This window comes from Pan troglodytes, chromosome 6 (genome assembly GCF_028858775.2).
Source record: "Pan troglodytes isolate AG18354 chromosome 6, NHGRI_mPanTro3-v2.0_pri, whole genome shotgun sequence".
Classification (NCBI taxonomy): Eukaryota; Metazoa; Chordata; class Mammalia; order Primates; family Hominidae; genus Pan; species Pan troglodytes.
Window position 1 is genome coordinate 16,824,960 of NC_072404.2, and position 27,996 is coordinate 16,852,955.

At 32.9% G+C, this 27,996-nt stretch overlaps 1 protein-coding gene across 21 annotated transcripts in view; it reads left to right on the forward strand.

Annotated features, from left to right (window-relative positions):
- PHF14 (PHD finger protein 14) overlaps positions 1-27,996 on the forward strand; it is a 248,904-nt gene that overhangs the window by 97,439 nt on the left and 123,469 nt on the right. For 16 of the 21 annotated variants that reach the window (XR_010158345.1, XM_063814056.1, XM_063814057.1 and 13 more), the window contains 6 exons: positions 471-566; positions 2,383-2,486; positions 4,387-4,518; positions 13,312-13,480; positions 23,507-23,557; positions 23,679-23,800. Coding sequence is in view for 20 of the 21 variants with exons in the window: in XM_063814056.1 (XP_063670126.1) it covers positions 471-566; positions 2,383-2,486; positions 4,387-4,518; positions 13,312-13,480; positions 23,507-23,557; positions 23,679-23,800 (674 nt within the window). In the remaining variant the exon portion in view is untranslated. The remainder of the gene's footprint in view (positions 1-470; positions 567-2,382; positions 2,487-4,386; positions 4,519-13,311; positions 13,481-23,506; positions 23,558-23,678; positions 23,801-27,996) is intronic. The other 5 variants (XM_063814059.1, XM_016957097.4, XM_063814055.1 and 2 more) reach the window with 1 other exon arrangement.

Sequence of the window (27,996 nt, forward strand, 5' to 3'; positions counted from 1 at the left end):
GTTAGCTGGGCATGGTGGAGGGTGCCTGTAATCCCAGCTACTTGAGAGGCTGAGGCAGGAGAATTGCTTGAACCAAGGAGGTGGTGGTTGCAGTGACACAAGATCGTGCTGCTGCACTCTAGCCTGGGCGACAGAGTGAGACTCCATCTCAAAAAAAAAAAAAAAAAATAGATCGAGACCATCCTGGCCAACATGGTGAAACCCTGTCTCTACTAAAAATACAAAAATTAGCTGGGTGTGGTGGTGCACACCTGTAGTCCCACCTACTCGGGAAACTGCAGCAGGAGAATCGCTTGAACCCCAGAGGCGGAGGTTGTAGTGAGCCGAAATCGTGTCACCACACTCCAGCCTGGTGACAGAGTGAGACTCTGTCTCAAAAAAAAAAAATTATATGTGTGGAATAGAAATATAGATATTTCTTAAATTGTCAGATATTTTAATGAAGTTTACTAATTTGACTTGCTTTGTAGCTATGTGAATCTTTAGAAGAACTACAAAACCTGAATGGAAAACTTCGAAGTGAAGGACAAGGAATATGGGCTTTACTAGGCAGAATCACAGGGCAGGTTAGTTTCTTTCCAATTGCTGTCTCCTTCAGTTCTTGCTCCCTATATGATTTTCAAAGAACAGATTTTTGATACAACTGTCATTTGACTAACCGAGGAATTCTGTTTGATCAGGGCCTAATCCTTTGGGATAATGATTTCTGCTTGAAATACACCTAGAGCATTGGAAGCTGCCTACTGAGAACCTCTAGTTTAATTTGGTTGTTTCAACAGCTATCTTGTGTGCAAAATTTTTTCATTTGCTCTAACTGATTGACCTGTCATTTGTGATGAAGCTTAAGACTTGAAGCATGAGTTTTTCCTACTACATTCTTCTTTCCTTTAATTTAGCAGTTTTAGATTCCTTGCCACATTTTTTTCTTTCCTGTCCTTATGCTGTATTTTTTTTTCTATTCTTTGGATGTATAATTTAAAATTTAAAAAGGCAAACTAGAGATATTCATTTTTATGTTAATTTGGTTTTCAGCTGTATAAGAGATGGTTTTTTAAACTTTAATGTTAAAATGTATTTTTTCCCCTTTAACAGTAGCTGTGATCGTAGTTATTAAAAAAACTTTATTCATGAACACCTTTAGTCTGTTAAAGTTTTTGGTGTTGAATAATTATTGTTAGATGGATTTCTTTGAATGCCTTTTTTAGTACTGTGTATATAATTGATAAATTACGTTTTTCACAAATATTTTTTATTTTTTAAGGTTGATGGAGACCCACTGTTTGTGGTCCTTTCACTAAAAAGTAGTTTTATTTGTGAAGGAGCTTTTCGAACAGATATTTTTCATTATACTTGTTTTAGAGGTTTATGGAGAGTCGAATTCATCACACAGCTTATTTAGATATTTTAAGAAGTGATACATACTGATTTGTACTGTGCTATACCAGCTTTGAAGATGCTTTATGGGAAAAGAATGTGTGTGGCTTGTATCCTAAAGAATGTTTTAAAAGGTGAGAATTAGTAGTCGCCTCTGGGAGGATCAGCCTTTGTTCCTGTTAATAGGTTGGTTGATGGATTTTTGGAAGATTATGTTTTATACTTACTATTTAGAGGAGTTAATGTTGAGTATAAGGCTTTAGTTTATTTGCCAAGCTAGCATTATCTTTTGGCTTGATTTGCAAGTTTTTCTCATAAGAATCTCCTGTTTAAAATACTATCTACCATAAAAGACATTTTCATTTATTAAAAGACTTTTAACAGAGGTTTGCAAATTTCCTTTTGCAAATGTAAAATACACAGCAGAAGTAGAATTCATTTATACTGCTTGCATGACACTTTTTTTTTCAGTTGGTTGAACAGATGTGGGCCCACCAGGCCACTGAAAAATGACTTTGATGGATGGTTGCTGTCTGAGGAGCCAGCATACTACAGATTAGTAGAAACCCAAAGAGAATCTCACTTGCTTTGTTGGAGAGTTTGGTCCAATAAGATAATTTTTCTAATTAACCTATGGAACACCAATATAGCTGGGGTGCTGAAGAAAATAAACGGCCTCAATATTCTTTTTGTCAAGTGTACTGTGTTTTGTTTTTTTTAAACCTCCTACGTATGTGTCTTTGTCTTTGGAAGCTGAAATAGAAGTTTAATTTTTATGTTTTAGTGTACCACTGAAAATTGATGAAAGTCTGTAATTATAGATTTCTAATGGAAATAACTATTAGAGAAAAGCTCATTTTAATCCTTTTTGCCAATGTAAAATCTGATAAAGCAGATTTCCCCCTAACAATCCTACTATATTTACTTGGCTTGAGTGGCAATTAGAGGAAAATGTTGCTTTTATTTCTTTCTTAAAACAATATATACTACATTTGTTCAAATCAATAGAAGTTGAATATACCGGCAATTTTGCGAGCACCCAAGGAGAGAAAACCAAGTAAAAAAGAAGGAGGCACACAAAAGACATCTACTCTTCCTGCAGTACTTTATAGGCAAGTAATGAAATTAATAATGATAGAATAATGTGTATTTTTTTAAACTGATACTTATTAGAAAGAAGATCCTGCAAATATTTGAGAATGAATTATGTCCATACCAGAATTTAATGTAAGTGCATTTGAAGTTCATTTTGTCAAAAGATGCATTCCAGTTTGAATGATGGAGGAGATTTTTGTTGCTGTTTTAACCTAAACTCTATGGAAATGAGCAGTACTCTTTGGGGAACTGGAAAATTACTTTAGATAACATTATAGTTATTGTCTTAAATAATTAAAACAATATAACAGGTGAGCATTTATATTTTATTTTACTTGAATGAATTGTAGAGTTTGTTTTTTAGATAGTGATGGGTATCATATATGTATATATATAGAATGAATCTATTGCCTTTGTAGACAGTGGATAATGAAGATAAGTTTTAGTTTTGAGTTTCTACGCTTTTTTTTCTTGATGCTCAGTTGCAATCACTTTGTTCGCATAAGTATTTTTGTTTTTTACTTTCTTTGCTCAATATTTTCAGTGTTCACCATTATAGTAAGGGCTAGTCAAGACTTCTTTCCATAAATAAATAGGTTACGATCTCACTTTTTCCCAAATAATTTATATTAAGTGAGAGAAGTTTAGAAGATGCTGGTGTTTTTGTGTGTGTGTGTGTGTATGCATGTGTGTGTATATTTATCTATGTATATGCATACATATATGTTATGCATGTATAAATACATAAATATTCTTCTCAAAATTTCTTTATCAGAAATAGTAGCAATAACAACAATATCAATCTCCATAACTACCTTCTGTTTTTTTGTTGGAGGCTCCCTCTACAAGTAATAGCAAATAACTTCCTTGAAGTGTGGGAAAAGCCTACATTGTCTTAGTGTACAATGTGAACATTAGCACAATCTCAGGCCAGCTTTTTCAAACACGGTTGGTTCATTTGGAACCATCAGGCAATATCACTTATGCTTCTGACTTTTATGACTACAATTCATTTTTGTTTCAGAATATATTTTAAGTGATTTTTCTTTTTTACTGAGACCAGGTACTGGTTATTTATTTATTTATTTTGGCTTTTTAAGTGTGTGTGTGTGTGACTTTTTTCTAGGAGTATTTAAAAAAAAAACCTAACCATCATTGCTTTCTGTACTTTCCAAATATAAATATACTTTAGATTTTCAGGTGATGGTGCTTGTGTACGCAGGTGTAGATAAATTGCCTTTTTGCATAAGAGAAGTTAGATTTCTGAGAAACCAAAAAATCCTAAAATAATAGTAGCAATCACAAAATTCCACAATCTTTGCAATAAATATCAATTGATGTGTGCGTTTTTAATTTTTTTACTTTTGAATTTAATTAGTATATTTTTAAAACGCAAAATTCAGTATTGAAAAGAGACTCATGTATACTTGTAGTATATCTACATGTTGAAGACTGTTTGAAAGGTTTACAACTAATGGTAGGAAATAAACTACATTCTGTTTGTGAAGTAATTTTTTTATAGTTTTAGAAAATTGGAAAATTACTTTGTTCTATAATTTATGTGTCTAGAGAAAAAGTGAACTAATGTGAAATGGGTTTTAAGTAATAACTAAAATTAAAATGAATATGATGTTGAGGATAAATACCTTATATATGTAATTCTTTAGAAGGTTTGACTCTAGTAGTATTTAAATTTATACCAGATCCAAGCTATTTTTAACATTCTCAAAAGTATTTAGAACTAACAGTTACTGACATTGTAAAAAGATGTGTTAATGAAAGAAATTGTCTATCTCAACAGAAGAAATAGTAAGTTAAATCAAGATGAAATTTTATAATTTGAAAAATATGCTATAAGTAAACTGTTTCACTATGATAATTATTATTGAAATCTTTACTTGCTGCCTTTATTAAAAGTTGTGGGATTTGTAAGAAGAACCATGATCAGCATCTTCTTTTATTGTGTGATACCTGTAAACTACATTACCATCTTGGATGTCTGGATCCTCCTCTTACAAGGATGCCAAGAAAGACCAAAAACAGTTATTGGTGAGTAAAATAGAGGAGATTTAGATGTTTGAATTGATTTACTCTTAGTTTCAGCAGTATAAGATGAAATACTATATTTGTTCATAATAAAGTATTTGGCACATTTTAAAATTGACTGTCATCAATATTTATTATAGCATTATGTGACTAAATCTATAACAGCTTTTTTGAGAAATGAGTTTTTCATTAATTGTGGCTATTATCTTAGCAATAGATTCTTCTTTAAGGCATGAATTCTGTCCATTGCTTATGATTCTCTTGTTTTATTGTTAAGAATTTCTCAAATGCTTTATTGTTATTTTGAAATTGAATTTATCTAAAATTTGCCATCATATTATGCTTTTACTTGCAATTTAATATTTTATTTTTGGATTAGAGTCAAAGGCTTTACTTCTGGTATTTGGTATTTGTGCTAGTCATTTAAATTCAACCATTCTTTGACATCTAGAAACATTTGATAAACATTTCTGATTTTTTTTTATTAACTTAGGCATATCAAATCACTACATTTGATAAAGGTTATAGTATCTATAATGAGTTTTATCCTTTTCTTAATTTTACTCCAAGAAAGGGACAGATGTTCAGATTTTAATAGAATGATTTCTCATAGGAAGGAGAACATAGGAAAAGGAAAACTTTGGAATGAACATGAATATTCTTTTTATACAAGTTACCTTTCCAGTTTTAGAAAAGAGTGAACCCCAAATTTTTAAATGGTAATCTCTACAAGAGGTTGTGTGTGTTCCTCAAATACATTAGGCATATTTTTTGACCTCATTGTTTTATCACTTAAGGCTACCTCTGTTCATTTGATTAGGAAGCTGAAATTTTTTCACTATTTTCACGATTGCTTTTTTATAGTGTTCTTTGTATCAGTTTGTTTTGAGATATTCATACTGGCCTGTTCTTTTGAAATGCAGTGGAATGTATTTATTATGGTTTTTATGTGCTTCAGAAACTGCTATAGCATATTCAAATCCCAACAATGTTAATAAGCATCCTGGGTGAGTTTTTAAATTGAAAGCTAGTTTGATAGTCTCCAGAGCCAGGATGTTTTGCCATGTACTTATATAGAGATATGCAGTTCTCTCCTTAAATGAAGTTATGGACCCTCCTGATACTGCTCAGCCTGCAGAGCTCTGGTTTCCAGCGTGTGAGAGTTTCTGCAGCTAAAAAAAAACACACACAAAAAAAGGGAAATCATGTTCTTTGTAGCAACAAGGAGGCAGCTGGAGGCCATTATACTCAGTGAATTAACCCAGGAAAAGAAAACCAAATACTGCATGTTCTCACTTATAGGTGGAAGCTAAACACTGGATATTCATGGACATAAAGATGGGGCCTACTAGAATGGGGAGGGAGGGGAGCAAGGCTTGAAAAACTGTTGGGTACTATACTCACTACCTGGGTGATAGGGATCATTCATATTCCAAACCTCAGTATCATGCAGTATACCCATGTAACAAACCTGTGCATATACCCCCTGATCTAAAATAAAAGTTGAAATTTAAAAAAAAAGAAAAGAAAAGAAATAATGTACATAGCCTGAGGTGTTTTAGTGAGAGCACTTCTAAAAGGGCCTAAACAACTTAGAGCCTTTTCATTGGTGTTAGTGGTTTTTAAGTAAAAGTAGAAGTTAATGTTGTAGCACAGTGAAGCCTTTAATTTCTCCTTGTTTCTAGTGATAACATTTCCTTTGGCCTCTAAGATCAACTTAGCTTTGGTTAGCAGTTAACTGGGTGTATTAATTTTGGAGTGTGCAAGATTCAGAGAATTGTTTTTTCTTTAGTGTACCTCAAATGTGGGAGGCAGTTTTTACTTTTTGCTTTTTAACATTTTCAGTTTATTTTTGAAGTTATACTAAAGATAATAAATACTCAAAACTTAACACTTTCTAAATATTTTGTCACATTTTACTATTATCTATGCTCTAGAGGTTATTTAAGTCTATTGCATCTGGATGGTAGAAAAAAAATGATAAACGCAGGTTGAGTATCCCTTATCCAAAGTGCTGGGGACCAGAAGTGATTTGGATTTTGTTTTTGTTTTTATTTTGGAATATTTGCATTGTACCTACTGGTCGAGTATCCCAGATCTGAAAATCTGAAATCTGCAATGCTCCAATGAACATTTTCTTTGACTGTAATGTCAGTGCTCAAAAAACATTTGGATTTTGGAGCACTTCAGATTTTGGATTTTTGGATTTGGGATGCTCAACCTATGATAGTTGCTACTACACACCCTTTTCCCCATCCTACATTCTGTGATGCCATGTTGATAATTTGAAATTGAAATTGCCATAGTTAGGAGTATTTGTACTGTAGAAATTACTAAATACTACATAACAGGGCTTTCCCCCAGAGGGTCAAGTGTTAGACATTTACTAGCATATCACTGACTGACGTCTGCTTTAGACTCTACCTTGTTCTTACTAGTCCTTTCATTAGGGAAAGGGTCCTTTAATTTCTCCTTGTTTCTAGTGATCAAATTTCCTTTGATCACTAGGGTCCTGTTACTGGACTCTTATTTGATGACTGTGCCTTAGTCTGCAGCTTAAACTTCCACAGGTCCCTCTGGTATAATATTTCTGAATGGCCGGTTTATTTTTGCTGTCTTTATGTTTTGCAAGCCTGTGATAGCACCCTTACTACTAAATACCCTGTAAACAAACTGTACCTAGAATTAATTACTATACAATCTGTTGCCTTCTCAGATATCATATTCTACTCTAATAACTATTTTAAGCACTTGCTATCCAGCCTTTTCTTCCAGTACCAGCACTGTTTTCAAGGAGACACTAGTTCTAGATTTGGATGCTTTCTTCAGTCCATCCCAGAGTTCTGTGGACTGTGCTGGGCAGGTTAAGACATGTGACATCAAAGAAAAGATGGATACAGATACAGAAGTAATTATTGGTAGAAGGTAGGGAAGTTGAGTGAATTCACCTTGGACAGGCTCAGATATTTCAGTGATATAGGAGTCTATTGAGAGGGAAGAGACCTGGGATGATGATGGGCTCTTGAGAAGACAGCAGATGGTTGGTAACAACTTACTGTGGAAAAATCAAACTGACTTGCTGAGGCTGTGTAGCAAGAATGTTTAGTGCATAAGTAAATGTGATTATTTGATTTTTCTTGAATTATGCTCTGCTGCCCAGGAGAAGGAGAGGGGAAAACCTAGGGGCTTCTTAAGTTGGGCCAGGGATGTGAAAAGCTAGTAAAGAATATTATTAATAGGTGGGTGAAGAATTCCACAGAGAATAGAGAGGCTAGTGATGGTGTGATCTAGGTTCTATTTTGTTTGTACCTCTTTCTAGTATTTAAAATGCATTTTGTCTCATTTTTAGTTTATGTTATTTTGGTTTTTGTTGTTGTTTTTAAAAATGTACAATCTCCACACTGCCTTAAATTCTAAGACACATTTGGTAGGATACAAATGGTAAGGGCTTGATTTATTAGAGTAGTTCAAATAGTTAATCATCTCTTAATTTTAGAAGACTAATGTTATATTTCTGCCTCCACTCATCTGATTGGAACTTGTGTTGCCTTTTCCAATTGTTTGAAGAATATTCTGAAACACATTATTTAACAGAGAATTGAGTAATATATCCTTTTATTCCTTGGATATGTCTTTATTTTATGATGAAAAGAAAACTCAAACCCTTCTAGGAATAGTTTACAGAGGGTTTTTTCCTTTGTTTTTCTTGATAATTTGTTCATTTACATTTTTTTATTGCCTCTTCTTCCCATTAACCGCTAGTAGGAATTCCAGCATTAGAATGGGACATTTACTGTATATGAAATAACAGGTATATATCTGCTATTAAAGTTTTATACAGGTATTATAACTACAAAAAGAATAAAATTTACAAGTTGAGTTAAATGTTGTTTTCTGCCCTTCAAAGAGATACCCATAATGCAGAAGTAGGAGGGACTGAGGTATTACTTGTCTGAGAAGAATGATATTTGAGCCACCTCTTAAAGTTTTATGTAGGCACCTGTCAAGACTTTCCTCTAAATACAGGAGAAAACATGGCTAACGGCTTAGACATAAGAAAAAAAAAAACTCTGATGTGGGATCCTGAGTTCTTGATGACTGAAAAAGATAAATTGTGGAGGAGAAAAAAGTAAATCATGAATTATTTGGAATATGGAATGTTAACTGGATTTATTTATTGCATTATTGCATTTAAAGATTCATAAAATCCTTTTTTTTTTTTAACTTACACGAATAAAATTCTCTAAATTGGTACACTTTCTTTTTTTTTTCTTTTTTTGAGATGGAGTCTCGCTCTGTCACCCAGGCTGGGGTGCAGTGGCACGATCGCGACTCACCGCAACTTCTGCCTCCTGGGTGCAAGCAATTCTCCTGCCTCAGCCTCCCGAGTAGCTGGGACTACAGGCGCGTGCCACCACGCCCAGCTAATTTTTTGTATTTTTAGTAGAGATGGGGTTTCACCGTGTTAGCCAGAATGGTCTCGATCTCCTGACCTCATGATCCGCCTGCCTTGGCCTCCCAAAGTGCTGGATTACAGGCGTGAGCTACTGTGCCTGGCTTAAATTAGTACACTTTCTTGTCTAAGCACTATTAAACATTTTTCTTTAGTAACTAAGATTCTGAAATCCCATTGGGTCATCATTCTGATTATAGGTTGTAGTTGTATGGTGCTAGAAACATATAGAAGGTATAGAAAATGGAGAAAAGCCCAGACGCAGTGGCTCATGTCTGTAATCCCAGCACTTTGGGAGGCTGAGGCAGGCGGATCACTTGAGGTCAGGAGTTCAAGACCAACATGATGAAACCCTGTCTCTACTAAAAATACAAAAATTAGCTAGGAATGGTGGTGGGGATTCATAATCCCTGCTACTCAGGAGGCTGAGGTAGAGAATTGCTTAAACCTGGGAGGCTGAGGCTACAATGAGCTGAGATTGCGCCAGTGCTCTCCAGTCTGGGTGACAGAGTGAGACTCTGTCTCACAAAAAGACAGAAGAAGAGGAGGGAGGGCAGGAGGGAGGGAAAGAAGGAAGGAAAGAAGAGAGGGAGGGAGGGCGGGAAAAAGAGAGGAAGGAAGGGAGGAAAGAAGGGAGGGAGGAAGGAAGGAAAGGAAGGGAAGGGAGAGGGAGGGGGAGGGAGAGGGAGGGAGGGGGAGGGAGGAAGGGAAAAGAGAAAAACCTCTTGGTATTTCAACATGAAAGTTATTCTGTTGCATAAGTTCCTGACATGGATTTTTATTATACTTTAAATTTTTAATTGGCTTGGATCAATTAAAAGGTTAAGATTATCTTCAGTATTGTCCATGGGAATTATAAATTTTAGGACTCTATTCTCATACAGTGTGCTAAGTAAAAATATATAGAATTAAGGTGAGTTTAGCTAAATTAATAGATAATAGCAGTTTAGTGGATTATTGAAAGAAGCCAGGTATGTATTTGACTTTAGGAAAGATAATCATGATTTTCCTTAAAATATTATTTGATTTCAGCTGGGCGTGGTGGCTCACGCCTGAAATCTCAGCACTTTGGGAGGGCGGGGCAGGTGGATCACGAGGTCAGGAGTTCAAGACCAGCCTGGCCAACATGGTGAAACCCCATCTGTACTAAAAATACAAAAATTAGCCAGGCGTGGTGGCAGGCACCTGTAATCCCAGCTGCTCGGGAGGCTGAGGAAGAGAATTGCTTGAACCCGGGAGATGGAGGTTACAGTGAGCCTTAGATCATGCCACTGCACTTGGCAATAGAGCAAGACTCTGTCTGAAAACAAAGAAAAAATAATTATTTGATTTCATTGAATTAGACAGGCCATGGCTTTATTCTAAGTTATTATTTCTTAGCATCTTATGTACCAATTAATGTAGCAGAAACATTTTTTACATATCTTAAAGGGTATTTATAAGATGAAGACTATAGTGTTTAATAGATTGTTGAAGAATGGCTAAGAAGTATTATGTCCATAATACTCTTGTAGTCTACTCAGTGTGGACTCTATCTACTGCAACAATCATGTGGCGGTTTTCTTGAAATAGGAATGGATATATTCTGCATTGGCAGTTACATTTGTTTTGATTTTTTGAGTTGTTCCGTGTTTTGTGGTGTTCAGGGTGTAACATTTCTATTTTCTGGGAATTAGAGAGCCAAATTTCTTTGTCACCTAACTATTATTTATAGTGGGGATGGAAGTGAACATAAGAATAAAGAATGTCCTGACAAGGGTAATTGCTACCAAAAGAGAAGCAAAGGGGAAATATTTCAGTTTTTTAAAAAAACAAAACAATGATTTATCTGAAAAGGTACCTGCTTCTATACCTAGGGGATTTAGATAACATTATGTTTGCCTGTTATTTAAATAGACAAACAACATATTTTAAAAGTAAATTAGAGCCTGGCGTGGTGGCTCACACCTGTAATCCCAGCACTTTGGAAGGCTGAGGCGGGAGGATCACCTGAGGTCAGGAGTTTGAGACCAGCTTGGCCAACATATAGTGAAACCCTGTCTCTACTAAAAAATCCAAAATTAACTGTGCGTGGTGGCACACACCTGTAGTCCCAGCTACTTAGGAAGCTGAGGCAGGAGAATCGCTTGAATGGGGAAGGTGGAGGTTGCAGTGAGCCGAGATCGTGCCACTGGACTCCAGCCTGGGCGACTTAGCAAGACTGTCTCTCAAAAAAAAAAAAAAAAAAATGTAAATTAGAACTGTTTGAGAAACTGACTACATTTCACTCAACTGATAGAAATGATCAGTTAGCATTAAGATTACAATTTAATGCTGAAAAGTGAAGCAATGTGCCTTTTTGTAATATAATTTGATAATTTCTCTAGTCATCTGTTTTGAAGGCTGTTGCATTTATTATTAGTTAACTAACAATATCTAACATTTCTGGGGTTTTCACAGTTCTGCTAATAAAGTCAGAATATACTTATCATTTCAATTCTGAGATTCTGTAAGGTGTGTGTTTTCTTTTGCCAGTCCTTGATGTTTTCATATGGGACAAATGCAGGAGCAATTTAGTATATTCGTTTAGTTGTGTCTTTGTTAATGATGGTAATCTGACAATCTAGGGGATAACCTGCTAGCTATATTTACATGAAGTGTAGCAATAGATACATAAAAGTTTTCTGAGTAATACATGATTATGTACATTTTTGTTTTGCTTTCACTGATCAGTATTTCTAGTGCTAAAAGTTTTGCTAACCTATTCTTAAATAATTGGAAATTTTAAGATATTTAAATTAATACGTTAAGGATTAATTTGTATTTTAGGAATAATATGTTTGCATTAACAAAACAAATGGTACTTGGTCTTTAACTCTTGTTGGAGTTCAAAATTTAAAGCTGTTACTTTGACAATTAAATATTAGTTTAATAAGTTCACAGTATTAGTGAAAGATGTGAATTTTGATGGAATGAAATCAAATCATAAATCTTTGAAAATACTTGCTATGAGAATTATAAGCTACATTCAAAGATACTGATATAAACATAAACTAAATATCAAATACCATTTTACAGATTATAATCATTTTTATTGAGAGAATACTATCAAACTTCTGGAGAATTTGCTTTTGATCATTCTTTTACATTTGAAGAAAATATGAGTAAAAATTTATTTTTAAAAACTGGTTTTAACTTTTTGAAATGGTCCTTTATGATTGACAATATAAAGATTTCCAGCAGTTGTTGTTTAGATTTCTGCTGTCTAAATGTTAGCCACTAGCCACATATGGCTATTTAAATTTAAATCAATTAATATTAAAATGAGAAATTTTCTCAGTGGTATTTGCCACATTTCAAGTGCTCAGTAACCATCTATGGCTAGTGGCCACTGTTCTGGACAGCACAGATATGTAGATAATCCTAATATTATAAAAAGTTCTGTTGGATACCACTTGTCTAAAGTTTTCGTTTCAATAAATTTTTAATATTACCCATATTAAAATTCTTTATAAATGCTACTTTAACAAATTCCTTTGATAAATAAATGTATATTTCTTCTTTTAGAAGTAGTAGGGGCCACCAACTAATATGACCTTTTTTTTTCCCCCAACACTTCTTGGAGTCTGTTTCTATAGTTTCTTTAAGTAGTATATTCAGCACAAGTTGTCACTGACTACAATTAAAAGATATGATAACTGTGACAAGGAGTAGTGTTAGGGTCCTTGAAGGACTTTGATTTTCAGGTATCACAGTATATGTCATTTAAAGAAAAGTCATGCTTTCCAAAGGTAAATTATTATTATTATTTAAGACAGGGTCTTGCTCGTGTTACCCAGGCTGGAGTGCAGTGTTGAGATCATGGCTCACTGCGGCCTCCACCTCCTGGGCTCAAGTGACTCTTTCACTTCAGCTTCCTGAGTAGCTGGGATTATAGGCGTGTGCCACCAAGCCTAGTTAATTTTCTGTTTTTTTTGTGAAGACAGTCTCTCACTATGTTGTGAGCAGTCATCCTGCCTCAGTCTCCTGAGGTGCTGGGATTATCGGTGTGAGCCACTGCAGCTGGCAAAACCACCTTTTTAATCAGTGTTGAATCTCATGTTGGTTCACTTAAACATATAGCATTGTTAAATGTGTTCTTATACTTACAGGATACATTAAATTGCCTTAAATATTATATTCATGGTAGTCACTCTTAGAGGAGTATTTCTGAATGTTTTTTCATTACGTACCCTATAATCACATTACCTGTGTATATTTTTATATATTATTCTTATATACCTGGATTTTATATTTATAAAAAGTATAGCTAAAGCCAGAAGATAATAATAAATGCATGACTTAAATTTTTCCCCTTTATGTAGGCAGTGCTCGGAATGTGACCAGGCAGGGAGCAGTGACATGGAAGCAGACATGGCCATGGAAACCCTACCAGATGGAACCAAACGATCAAGGAGGCAGATTAAGGAACCAGTGAAATTTGTTCCACAGGATGTGCCACCAGAACCCAAGAAGATTCCGATAAGAAACACGGTAGTTTATTTTTTATTTATCATAAGCATCATACAATTCTGAGGCCAAAATTTAAGAGAGTGAGAAAGACACAGGGCAAACATATACTCAGAAGTCAAAGAAAAAGACATCTATTGGTTATTCTTAACAATTTTTTTTTCTATATTATGAAATATACCACATGCTTACCTGAGTGTTTGTAGTTTATATTTTGTTGGAGGCATAATATAAGGAACACACCAGAGCATCCATCACCCACCTTAAAAGACAGACCATTCCCAAAGCTTTAGAAGTTTCCTGTAAACCCCTCGACAATCTCATCTTTATCTGTCTAGCCCAGAGGCCACCTCTTTACTCAGCTTTACTTTTCTCATTCACTTCTTTTTCTTTATAGAAGAGATTTACACTCTAAATCTCTGTACTTATAAATAATACATGGTTTATTTTTGTAGGTTTTGAATTTCATATGAATGGAATCAAATGTTTTTCTCTGGTAATTTGATATTTTGACCAAAATTATGTTGATTTGATTCAGACATGCTGATCCATGTAGTTGTAGTTTATTTATTGTCACTAATGTATAGTTTTCTATGGAAAGAATAGATTATTACCTAGTTTTTCTTTTGCTTTGTTGATGGGCAGTTAGGTTTTTTTCATGTTTTTCTATTCTATACAGCTTTGTTTAAAATATTCCTATAAATATCTGCTGCAGCATGGTAACAAGGAGTTTGTGTATGTATTAAGGTGTAGATTTGCTAAGTTACAGACTGTCTGCGTCTTCAGTTTTGCTAGATAACTGCAATTGTTTTCCAAACCAGTTCACACTCATACCAGCAATGGATAATGTTTCTGTTGCTTCACAAAGTTTTGTCCAGTGTTTTAATGCTTTCCAGTGTGGTACAGGGAAAATAGTATCTTGACATTTTATGTTGCATTTCTCTCAGTACTAATGATTTTGTTCATCTATTTACATATTTTTGGTAAATTGTATTTCCTTTGCTGGGAAATGTGTATGCAAGCCTTTCACCAGTTTTTCTGTTGGGGTGTTTACCTTTTTCTCATTGCAAATTCTTTGAGGCCAGGTTTTAAAGAGTTTCTTCTGGGGAAATCATTTATGTTCATGTTTACCAGGTACCTTGGAGGGGCCTCTACCAACGTGAGAATATTTTAAATAAAAGTTTGGTGTCTATGTTTTCTATTACATCAGGAGTGTAAAGTTCAAACCTTTAAGTGCTGGCTTACAGTTATGAATTCTTAGGGCATACTTTCCTTGCTTGAGCTGAGGCAGGCACTTTTCAAAAATCTTCCTTTCCACAAGCGAGATACAAAGATATTTTTAGGGTTAGTTGTCATCATTTGTTTTGTTACCTGTTTCATTTTAAAGAGTCTTTCATTTTTTCCTTAAAGTAACAGTTTTCTCAAAAAAAATTTTCTTAATCTGTATTAACCTCCTATATTATAATCACTTAAAAGATCTTATTTAGGAGATTCAGCTTGATTTTTTAAATCAGTTTTGTGTTATGGGGTCATATAAAATTTATGAGGCAAATCTGAGAATTGTTATCTCTTAGATAATTGAAACAGTTTATTTTGGGTGCTCTAAGTAGATCAACTTGAAATAGTTTTTATTTGTAGTTTCAACTGTTTATAACTCTTTTTTTAGGCTTCAAAAATATATTTTGTTTATAAGGGAACTAGAGAGACTTTTCCTTTGTTAAATAAGCCGGCTAGTTTCTATTTCTAAAATATTTTCTATAATTGTTTGAAAATGGTAGCTAGTTATTCTTAAGATCTTAGAGAAGAGTTATTACTTCATATGTCTGTCTACAAAGATTATCCTCTTATGAAACATTATTTTTCCAGTTTCTTTATTGTTTCAAGAAAGCCTTTTGACTAGTATTATCATCCTTAACTTTGGAGTTATCATATAGAGGGAAATTATGTATATTACAGTGATATTTTTGTGCCCACAGTTCAGTATTACTTGAGATAAAAGAGAACTCTTTAACATTAAAGGATCCTTCTATTTTTTTCTCACCTTTACTGGTCTGCTTTTTTTATCCTAGAATTATAAGGAAGCTTTAAAATTTGCTAATATAATCCCATTCCTTTCATCTTGTTCTTTGTCTCTAGTTTTCTTGTTTAAAAGTTTTAGACTTCTTACAGATTTTGGTCAGTGAAACACCAGGGAAAGAGTCCATGACCAGTAATTTCAGGAAATGCAGTGTGATTATTTTCTTACTTGTAGAAATTCCAATGCATGTTGAAGCTCCAAAAAAAAAAAAATCCTAATATTTAGAAACAGGATTACTTTTATCTATTCTTTTTCTTAACTTGTTTTTATCGAAAAAGCATTTTTTAAGACACTTTTTTTTTTTGGTAGCATAGAGTACTGTGGTGCTAAGTTTGGAAATGATGCTCCGGAGACCATGGATTACTTGCATTAGGACCATCTTGGATATTTGTTGAAATGTAGACTTTGGACCCACCCTAGAGCTAGTATAGACTTTGTACCCATTCTGGAATTAATCAATTAGAATTTATGGGGTTTGACTAAGCAGATTTCTTAGGTGCTACGCTTATACTAAATAAAAGTTGAAAATAACTACTAATGGTGATTACCTTTCCTTTTTCCCTCTCATCTTTTCTGCCTGCCTTCCAACAATCCATTCAGAAAACCAGACAATTGGTGCGAGGTATCATACTAAACTGTTCAAGGAATGTAGGAATGAGAGATACAGAAGAGAGTGATCAGTCATTTTGGTCTTGATCTTACCATTTATGCTGAGTTCCTGTTGTTACCTTAAGTTTTTACTTATTTCTATTTGAGTTGTATTTATCTTTTTTAATCAATAGGTGGTGTGGTGAAAAATGAGGTGTTCTAATTGTGTTTCTTAGAACAGTGTTAATTATGAGAGACCAGGCATACAACAGCTTACTAACTTGTATAAATACCTTTTGCAATATATAACTAATTTTTCTCTCCCATTGTTACATTTTTAAACTATTGCTCCCAATATCCTCCTACTTACACTTTTATTTCAGCACATGTATTACAATTGGGAACATTCTGTCTTGAAATACATTATTATAGTATTTTTATTTTTGTTAGTTTTTCATTTTTCCTGCCATAAATTGATCAAAGTATAATTTGTTTTCATGTTAGTCTTATTATTCTGTCATGATTTTGAAGAAAATTTTACCTTCATGACATACATAGGGCAATCATGACATACCCCAAGCTCATGGACCTGAACTCCTGGCAGACAGCAACTGCCCTGTTTACCACAGAAGAATGGGTCCCATTCTTCTTACGTTTCATCAGTGAAACTATAGAATTATTGTAAAGGCAGCCTAAGATAGTTCTGTTTAAGTACTTTGTTATTTAGACATTTTCTCTGCATTATTTTCTATGTGGAAACTTTTACTTACTTTTAGGCAAGGAAATTAATTTTGAAGAAAACATAAATTAGCTTACCCATATCCCTTTTGAAGTTACTTTAAAATTGGTGTTTATACTTGTGGACATATTTTCTAATACTCTAATGTAACTTGAAAGCTTTCAGATTTTCTTTTTGCTTTCTTTGCACTCTAAGTCATGTAGTGACTTTTCATCTTTTGTAGAAGTGCCAAAGGACTTGTTGGGACCTCTCTTTCCATTGTTTTTACACACACGCATGCATCATCTACTCTCTTTGAAGTTCTGAGATCTTTCTTCCTGACTTAGAAATTCTGGTTGTGTTTTATATATTTTCTTTTTTGCAAAATAAATGCAATAAATAGGCAAAATACTTTTTTAGCAGCTTTGACTGAAAACCATATTGTTTTTCAGGATGCATTATTTCTTTTAGATCATTATTTTAGAAGGGGATTTAAACACATCTAATCGTTTTTCCATCGCACTTAACAATGTGAGCCACTAGCCAGTTCTAAGTGGCAGTCTTTATTTGAGAGATAATCAAATATCCTAGAGCCTACTTTTATTACATTTATGTTTTAACTAATTTTACACATATACAAAGTACCTATTTAATAATGTTTAAGCTTAAGTCTTGAGAATCTGAAAATATGAAATATGTTTCATATAAATATTTTTTAGATGTTAGTTTAGGAAAAATGTTGAAGCATTTGGATTCAGTTCTATTGAAGTGACTAAAGGTTACTGTACATTATGTTCATATTTATTTTACTTATTCTTATACTAACTGTTTGAATTACTACAGTTCTGGGAAAGAAGAGTTATTTGTGGGGGCTTTACATACCAGAGTTTTCTGTTATCAGACTCAAGGTGACCTCTGAGGTACGAGTCAGATTATAAAACCTCTATCTGTCATAGATTCTTAGAAGAAACCCTGGCAAACAGTTTTTGTAGTGAACTAGAACTCACTTTGGCTACTTGGAAGAGATCTACTCTGTGGGTGTCCTTAGCTCAAGTAATCTTATTCAGAACCCTGAAACTCCTGTTTTGCTTTTTGCCTCTTGGAAATCCATCACTTTTATTTATTCCCAGGAGTATGAAATAAAGATAAGAATAGGTGGAGCTTTCAAGACTTTCCTTATTTTGTATATACCATTATCTCTGAGAAGGTTTTTATAGCAGCACTTACTTGTCATGTAGAATACATATTTTATTATATATCATTAGACCCATAGTTATTTCAGTTTATAGTAGTTAACACAAATTGGTTATGATTTTCTTTTTATTCTCCCATTTATTTTCATAACCCTGTTAACATAAGCTAAATTAGATAAAAAGAAACTCTACAGTCAATTGACCAAAGGGAAAGCACTCACTTTTGGTGACTGCCATTCCATTGGTTGTTTATTGGTAGCCAACAGAAACAGATGACACCTTGTTCATAATTTGTTTTTTGTATATAGCAATTTTCTTTGAATATTTCATGAACTTTAACTTGTTTTCAATGTAGTTTCATAATTGAAAGACAAATATTTTTAGGAATTATGTATATGTATAATTTTATATTTTTTAGAAATTATATTTTTATTATATATTGCTACATATAATATATGCTATACATATAATTTTATATTCTTAGGAATTAAATATATTTTATATTTATATATATTAGAATAAATTTTATATTGAAGCATTTTTGAATAGCTGCCAGAAAGCTACTGGCATTTATTCCCCAGCATAAATCTAATGCTATTTAGCTTAACAGAGGTTTTCAAAGTTTGACTTAATTGTCCTAATTAACATTGATTTTGGAATTTTGCCCATGAATAAGTATGTTCTATTTTTACATATAAGTTACAGAGGGAAGCATTTCTTACGATTCATCTAACCATATGTGACTTACTTTAATTATTAATTTGTGTAAATATTGATATGTCAACAAAAACACAAGTGTTAAATTTAGTGACCTGGTCACAAGTGAATATGTGAAGCCTAGTTTACTGATATCAAAGATGTTAAGGTACTGACTCTTTTAGTTTTAAATTTAGTTCATTTGCCAAATGAATCATGCATTTGACTTGATTGCAAATTGAAATAACCTCAGCTCTAAAGAATTAATTAAAATACATCACATGTTTTTTAGTCCAAATGATAGAAAAGTTAGAGAAATGTTTAATTATTTGTTTTAGATGAATAAACTATTTATTTACTTATTTTTATTTTTATTTTTTTGAGACGGAGTCTTGCTCTGTCGCCCAGGCTGGAGTGCAGTGGTGTGATCTTGGCTCACTGCAACCTCCGCCTCCCAGGATCGAGTGATTCTCATGCCTCAGCCTCCTGGGTAGCTGGGATTACAGGTGTGCACCACCACGTCCGGCTGAGTTTTGTATTTTAGTAGAGATGAGATTTCGCCATGTTGGCCAGGCTGGTTTCAAACTCGTTACCTCAGGTGATCCACCCGCCTCGGCCTCCCAAAGTACTAAGATCACAGGCCTGAGCCACTGTGCCCGGCCTGAATAAACTATTTAAAAGTTGCCTGCTAGATAAGATAATTTTACACCTTTTCAGTTTAAATACATTGTCTCTAATACCATGCCAATCTCTTCTATGGATTTTTAAATCACCTCTTTTCAAGTAAGTTGATCACGGACAGATTACGAGCAAGGTGATTTAAGCAGCTCAGGTTGTAATTGTTCCCTAGCTAAATCAAGTTCTTAAAAAAAAAAGAAAAACAGAAAAAATTGGAATGTGTCAAGATTTGGAATGAGTTTTAAACTTTCATTTACTTTTAATAGCTTAACTAATTACTGTCAAAATTAATCAGTTTGGAATTGCACCCTTGCTTGATTAATCATGTGGAATTTCCAGGTAACGTATCTGTGTTACATTCTAAAGCACATTCTTGAAAAGTAAAATTCTTCCTTCTTCCACATATTATTTTCATCCTACAGTTTTATTGTTGCTAAAATAGTTTCAGCCTCAAAATGTATCAGAAAAGGACCACCCAGTTATATATACTTCTATTCATCTGAGATGGGACAAGCTCTTTGGTAACTGAAATTTGTCAGATAGGCCCAACTTATTTTCGTTTTTCTTGCTTTTTTGTACCATTTCTCCCTCTTTTAAATTCTACTTATGTTTTGGGATTCATTCAAGTACACTACTTTCAAGATAACTTGTCTGTTGTGATCTTAAGCAGTTATGAATTTTCATAGTTATAGTTGCTGCCACTTCATTAAAACTAGAAAAAAAAATCCCATAGCTTTCAACATTTTCTTGGTTGGAGGACTTGGTATTTTGTATAGTTATATTTGGATCAAATTCTCTTTTATTTTTTTCTTTGGAAATATTAGTAATGTGATAAATGCTAAATAAGAATGCTGTAATTACTTTGGTAATGAATCAAGTTAGTATGTAGTATGGAGCTACCAAATTATGTAGACTATAGTGCCAGTTTGAATTTACTCTTTATTGGGTATAATTCTCTAACTTCATTTGAAATGTAAGAAATCTTCATTGGGCATCACAATGTTACAGTTTAAGTATTTACGTGCAATAAGAGATTTGCATTCTGAATGATTTAGCTCATTTCTATTTGGGATTAAAGTATTAATCTTGGATTAGCCATGCAAGAAAAGTCACTGAAGTGACAGTTGAGATAACTGAGTTTCAGGTTTACCTCAGAAACTTACCAGCTGTGTGACATCAGCAAGTCATTTCTCTGGATTGCTTTCTCAGAGCTCTAAGATAATATTATTTTATATTTTTATAATAAGTTTATTTTTGTAGATGGAAATTGTTTATGTGTCTTGTGTTATTTTAAATTATTACATGAATATATCAGCGATTACCATTTGGTAATAAATGTACTTAAAGTGACTATTTTAGATAATTACAAATACACCTAAAATATGAGAAGAAATTTATAAATATAGAGAGAAATGGAGCTATACCATTGTGTGATTGAATCACTAATTGGCATTATACCATATGATGCTAATTGCAATCTGGTATGAAGAGAGTTTCAATTGATGGAGTCATACCAGATATTTGAAGATTTAAGTTATTATCAAAATGGTAAATAAACATCCTTAAAAGAATTGAAAACATGAACTTGCAGCATTAAAATACATACTTGAAAAATTGAAAACTAGATGATACATTTGCTAGTTCATTACCTAAAAGATGAGTTGGATGAAGAAAAATGTGAAAATGTATGGAAGTCTTTTGCACATTCTGTTTAGAAGTTTGTAGAGCTCAAATGAGTAATTTGAATATTTTCCACTTGATATTGGTTACTAATTTGGAGCATCTTATTGAAATGCCCTGTAGGCCAGGTGCAGTGGTTTACACCTGTAATCTGAGTACTTTGGGAGGCCAAGGCAGGTGGATCGCTTTAGGTCAGGAGTTCGAGACCAGCCTGGCCAACATGGCAACCCATTCTCTAGTAAAAATGAAAAGATTAGCCAGGTGTGGTGGTGCACACCTGTAAACCCAGCTACTTGCAAGGCTGAGGTGTGAGAATCGCTTGAACCTTGGAGGCGGAAGCTACAGTGAGCTGAGATTGCTGCCACTGCACTCCAGTCTGAGCAACAGAGGGAGAGTCTGTCTAAAAAAAGAAAAAAGCTCTGTAAATATACATTATGCAAATTAGATAATGGAGTACCAAATTAGGGAAAAATAATTTAAACTTTTTGTCAAATTTTTATTTTATTTTATTTTATTGAGACAAAGTCTCATCCTGTTGCTCAGGCTTGGAATGCAGTGACTTGATCATGTCTCACTGCAGCCTAGATCTCCTGGGCTCAAGTTATCTTCCCACCACAGCCTCCTGAGTAGCTGGGACTACCAGCACTCACAACCATGCCTAGCTGATTTTTTCATTTTTATTGTTAGTAGAGATAAGGTCTCTCTGTGTTGCCCAGGCTGGTCTTGAACTTTTAAGCTCAAGCAGTCTTCCCTGCTTAGCCTCTCAAAGTGTTGAGATTATGGCCGTGAGCCATGGTGCCTGGCCTGTCAGTCAGATCTTTTAGTTTGTATTATATGGTATCATCATTCATTAGTTTTGATTTAACCACTTATAAATTTATTTTATTAAAACAAGTTAATTGAGTCTTTATGTCATAAGCATTGTGTTAAGTTTAATTGGGTGTAGAAAGATGAATATGATATGGTCCTTACCAATTTGGGAATGAATTTTTTAAGGGGACAGAAAATAAAGCATTAAAGGGCAAGAGTGGCACAGAAGGAAAAGAGATGAATGTAGAAATTACTAGCCATAAGTTTTCAGTTAGAACCTGAATAAGTGTTGTTAAGGACCTTTCTACACTGGTGTCCTTAAACTTATGTGTATTTGACCTACTTAGGATTCTTGTTAAAAGATAGCTTCTAATTCAGTGTGTCGGAGTAAGCCTGACATTCTGCATTTCTAATAGACACTCAGGTGATGCCAGTGCTTATGGGTCATGATTGATACCTTGAGAAGCAAGTCTCAGTATTGTTCTTTGGAAGTCAGAATTGTAGATGCAGGGTCTGCATTTAAAGGCCTTTCCTGGATATAGTCTTCATTTTTCTGCCTAATTACTTCCATAATATAATTAAAACAGACTGATTGGCAATATAAATGTAAACAGATTCATAGTTTATAAATTTACTTTTTTTGAATGACTAATTTAGTTGACTCTTGGTTATCTAGGAACAGATTAAATGGTAAGTAGTTAGCCATGGTATTAAATAACAGTGTACTTGATATCATGAAGAATTGAAATTAATGTAAGAAAATATTAATATATTTATGCTATAATGTAATTCTGTTTAGAATTATTTGGTACCTACTCTAGCTTGGGAATGTTCCTTGATCTCAGCTGTCAAAGTAATTTTTGGAAGCAGTGCCTGCATTCTCTTCCAGTCTCTAAGGAACAGTGGTCTGCATATGGGGCTGTGCTGTGATTGGTGGAGATTTCTAACATATTGGCTGCAAATACTAATGTAGTTACAGTTCTTTTAAACGTTTGTATGCGTTCTTTCAAATGGTAAATGTATTCTGAAATATAGGATGTGAATTTTAGCTAAATTAGTTTAAAATGTCATTTTATGTGGCATTTTAATTAGTTTTATGTTAACTAGGATTTTGGATATGTGAGAACTTTTCCTTCTACTTTTTTTGGCTGCTTAAGAATTATTTCTTTACATAAACATATATGCACATGCATATATGTAGGCAAACAATGTGTGTAGTATGATCCCAGGTTTAGCATTTCAGCTATATAAGTCATGTGATAAGTTATGAAAATTTAAATGCTCTGAGTAAATCATAATTATGGACAATTATGAAGTGTGGAGAAAATCCTTTAAAATAATTTTGGAGAATTCATTTTTTTCTATCAGATACATGTTTATTTAAAAGTAAAGTACTATAAAGTATATTTAATTTGTTACTTTTTATTTCCTATGGCATAAATGGTAACAAAATGCAGTAGTCCAATATAGTATTAATTAGAAATAACTAATTTTGCAAGTGCGTAACCTAAGCAATAACATTTAACAGAGGAAATTTATATTTATTATTAATTAAACATTAGATATACTGTGGATTTTTGTTTTTTGGTTTTTTTTTTGTTTTTTTCCAGAGAACCAGAGGACGAAAACGAAGCTTCGTTCCTGAGGAAGAAAAACATGAGGTTGGAATAAGTTAAGCACTTTTACACAGTCTTAACTTTGAGAAATATTCTTGCTTAAATTGTTTCCCTCATATCCTTATTTTGTTTGTTATGTTTTATTTTATTATCCCTTGTATGGCAGGAAAGAGTTCCTAGAGAGAGAAGACAAAGACAGTCTGTGTTGCAAAAGAAGCCCAAGGCTGAAGATTTAAGAACTGAATGTGCAACTTGCAAGGGAACTGGAGACAATGAAAATCTTGTCAGGTAAGTTGGATGCTAAAACCTTGTCTTTAGGGGATGAAAGCTCTATATTTATTTTCTCATCACAGAAAAAATAAAAAAACAATTGCAGGATAAGACCTTTCTTAAAATATTATATAGTGGAAACAGTACTTTAGAAACAGATTTCATCCACTTCTTAACCTCTCACACATGGTTATACTCTGGATTTAAATGTAAATAAGAGTGATAATCTGCACGTTTAACACAGGGAATTATTTTTCTCTTGACAAGAGAAATTAACAGTGCTCTCTATTTAGAGGCCATGAAAGTAATTTGATCTAAACACTGTGTACTAAGATTATTATGTTTTATGTCAGAAAACAATAAAGTTACTAAGCTCTGTTAGCATATTCTAAATGTTTGAAATTTAGAAGCAATGGTGAGAAGACAGACTTTTTATTGACAAGAACTTAATTAGCACTTTCTTATTGCTTATCAAAACAAATGTGTTAAATGCTTCTCCCTTACGAAATAAAGAAAGGTGAAAAGATGGCCTAGGTTGATTTTATTTTTTGTTTTGTCTTTGTTTCTTTGTTTCGTTTTGGTACTTTATTTTTTTTTAATCAGACATAATGCTAATCAGAAATCTTAGCTGATGCTGCACATTGGCTTTTCCCAACGGTCCAGAGGCTGCTAATTTTAGCGGAAATGAAGAAATTGATCAAAGCTCTGGTGAGATGGGGGAGTGAGTGGGTGAACAAAAAGAGCTAATTTAAAAGAGGCATCAGACTTTCAAAGGACAGTGTCACAAAAGTTCTTAGAGTTCTTACAGGGACTTTGTAAGGGAATCCATTCTTACTTCTTTAAAAAATTGTCTTCTGGTAAAGCCCTGTTAAATTAACTGAGGACACAGAAATTAAACATTTCAAAAAGAATAAACATATTGATAAAAACAAATATATTAGTGTTGTATGTTTTTAAATACTTACTTCCAAATGATTTAATCTATTTTGGTCATTAAAATATGTCTTAATTTCTCAAAGAAAGGCATGAAGTCTTAAATTTTATGAATTTTTTATGCTATCAATGAGAAAGATAAAGTAAAAATTACAGTAGAAAAAGACAAAGTCCTTCAACAAAGTTAAGAAAGTTTATAATAATTGGCTAATTTTTTTGAGGTAGTTCATGTAGAGTGTGTTGGGAGCTATCCTGAAGGTTAAGTTTATTAAAATTTAGGGTAAAGTAGTAAGTAGTTCCAAGTTCAGGAGATACACCTGAATAATTCTGACCACAGTATAAATTTTGCAATTTGTCGAAAATGAAATCCCAAGCATAAGCGTAACATAATGGAGTAAATGAAACAATAAAAATAAAGAAAAAAAATAACAATCTTATATAATGAACAAAAATTTAATTCAGGAAAATTCCCTTGGGGTTGAGGATGGAGTTGAGGACTATGATTGATTTGAAACAGTAGTTAAAAACTTATAGAGCTGGTGATCCTTTTATTAATTATTTGAACCTGTATGAGTATCTCCTGTGTCTTACTAATTTTTTTTTTTTAATATGAGATTGATTGAGGCCTTTTTGCTGTAGGACTTAGAGGTTTTTATTAGGTTTTTTGTTTTGCTTTTGTCATATATTGGAAATTAGGAACCTGAGAAATGCAATTTTTATTTTAAAAATCAGTTTATGATAGATTTCCAACCCATCATATTTTAGTCGTTTAATAAAAAAAGTGCCATCTTCTAATTTTGATAAGATTTTTGAATAGTATTACTCTATGTTATTTATTTCTTTAGTTTCTGTTATGAAATTTTTATTTCTAATTGCATTATTACAATATGCCAATGTCTGGAATTTTGTGAAAGTCTTCTGGAAGGTAAAGATATTTTTATTACTCTAAAATAATGGATATGCAAAGTCCCCTTCCTTCGTTTTGCCTTATTAAGAAGATAATATCGTAAATTGTCTGCAAAGTTTTAAAGAGGTAATGTAGAGGAAATTAAATGTTTTATTGGTACTATATTTTAATATTTCTTAGGACAAGATAAACTGGATATAAAGCAATGCCATAAAATATTTTTGGTTATAATGTGATCTTTAAAAAAAATATATTGTTTATGCACTATTCTTCTTGGGTTAAAGAATTTTTATATAAAATTTCATATGTTTGATAAAAGTAATCTCATAAGCTAATATCTGCCATTTTCCCTGGCATCTCATATTTTGGAATTGGCACTGTTATTGTTTGAAAATCACCCCCCAAAAGTCTACACTTTTTTATTACATTGCATCTTAAATACTATCTTTACATGCTATTTTTTTAACTTTCAAATAAGATATTTTAAATAAGGATTTATTTTCTCTACAGATATATTTCAGCGCTTACTCAGACATACGTGTATGTCTGTTAGGTTCTCTTTTAAAATTAAACTTCATGGGTCACAATTAGTCTTTTATTTAATATACTGTCTTTACTTTCTCAAGTTCTTTTAAACTGATGTTTATATCTCACTAGAATCTGCTCTTCAGCAGTTTTGATTTTTTAAACCACACTTCTCTATGTAATTCAGGCTATATAGAAAATTCCTTCTTAATTGTCCTTTTTTAGTTATTTGTATGTGTTTACTTGTGAATTTATATGTATAATTTTTTATATCATTGAACAATTGCATGCAATTTGTCAGTACATTGTAATTAGTAAGTTTCAACTGTTATTTTCTGCTTTGCCTGTTTTTCTTGGGACTTGGGCAAGTAATTTAGCATTTCTGTGTCTTGGTTTTCCCCCCGTTGTACATGATCACAATCATACTTGCTTCATTAGGTACCTTATGGATAATTGCTGAGTGATAGTAAGGTTCTTTCCATATAAAATGTTAGAACAGTAGTATTATTTAGTAACACAAAGAATACATGTATGTGTGCATTGAAATAAAGGTCACACTTGGTAAATATGCTTCCAGTTATAATAAATACTTATTTGTTATGTCAGAAAATGTACATGTCCTGTTGTATATAATTTTGTCTAGAATCTAGGAGACAAAAGGAAATTTGTCATTACATGTTTTCTAAAATGATTAGATCGAAGGTTTACAGCATCTCAGGCAATTTTATTTTTTTAAGCGCTGGTTTTTTGCCATCTACTTTTAAAATTTAATTAGAAATTATCTGAGAAGTTCTCAACTAAATATATATTTCTTTATGCTATTTAATGTAATCTAAATGCTAAAGGTCAAGTTGAAACTATTTCATGGAATTGGGAAGTCTTAAAGGCTTTGTCTGTGATAGGTCGTTCTTTGTTGGAAGTAGTTATGGAACTACTTAGTGATACCTTATTTATTTTTGTTTCCACGGTTCATGGCACATTTAATGATCAGAAAATGCTTGGTAAATGAACTCTACATAAGTAATGACTGAGTATTCTTTTGCTGAATTAATAAAAACTGTCACTATTATAATTTAATTCTAGAGCAAATTGAGTCACAAAATATAATGTTTGATGAAGATATTTAAAGGGCTTGATAAAGGACAATTGATTTTTTGTCACTAAAATGTAGTGGATAGTTTTTCCTCTGCTGTATTTTAAGTAAGGAAATAGATTTGAGAATAAATGATTAATCTATGAAAAGTAGAGATGAAGTGATTCCTCTCCTTGAGCCTATATGAAAAGGAAGTGGGCCTGTCTTTCAGTCTTTATCGAACTATCAAATTAGGAATAACACCAAACTTCTAAACCTCAAATTTTATCTTAACTTTATAGACTCAATGTGGCACATTTATTACTTAATCAGAGATAGGAGAGAGAGAAGAAAGGTTTCCTAAAGCTAAGAACCCTGGAATCCATGAGCCCTCTTAAATAGCATCTTTAATTTTATTTTGTATTGTGGCCATTTTTCAGAAGCATTGAGGGTAGGAAATGATCTATTAAGCTATTTCACTTTTATAGCTAATTCTACACTATTAAATGCTTGCCAGATTCTCCCCTTTATTTGAGTATATGGCAAATTATATAGGTATTGAACCATTTTGATTACAAGGGTAGGGTGTCAATTTGGTCTCTAAACATTGTTGTTCGCACTTTTATTTATTTTACATTTAAAAATCTGGCTTGTCAGTGCATCCTCCCCAACTAAATTTGTTTGTGTCATAAATTATTAGGAAAACCAGCAAGAATTCATATGTATTACATTTTATTTTCAAATATTAGTCTCTCGTTATTCTGATTATAATTTTTT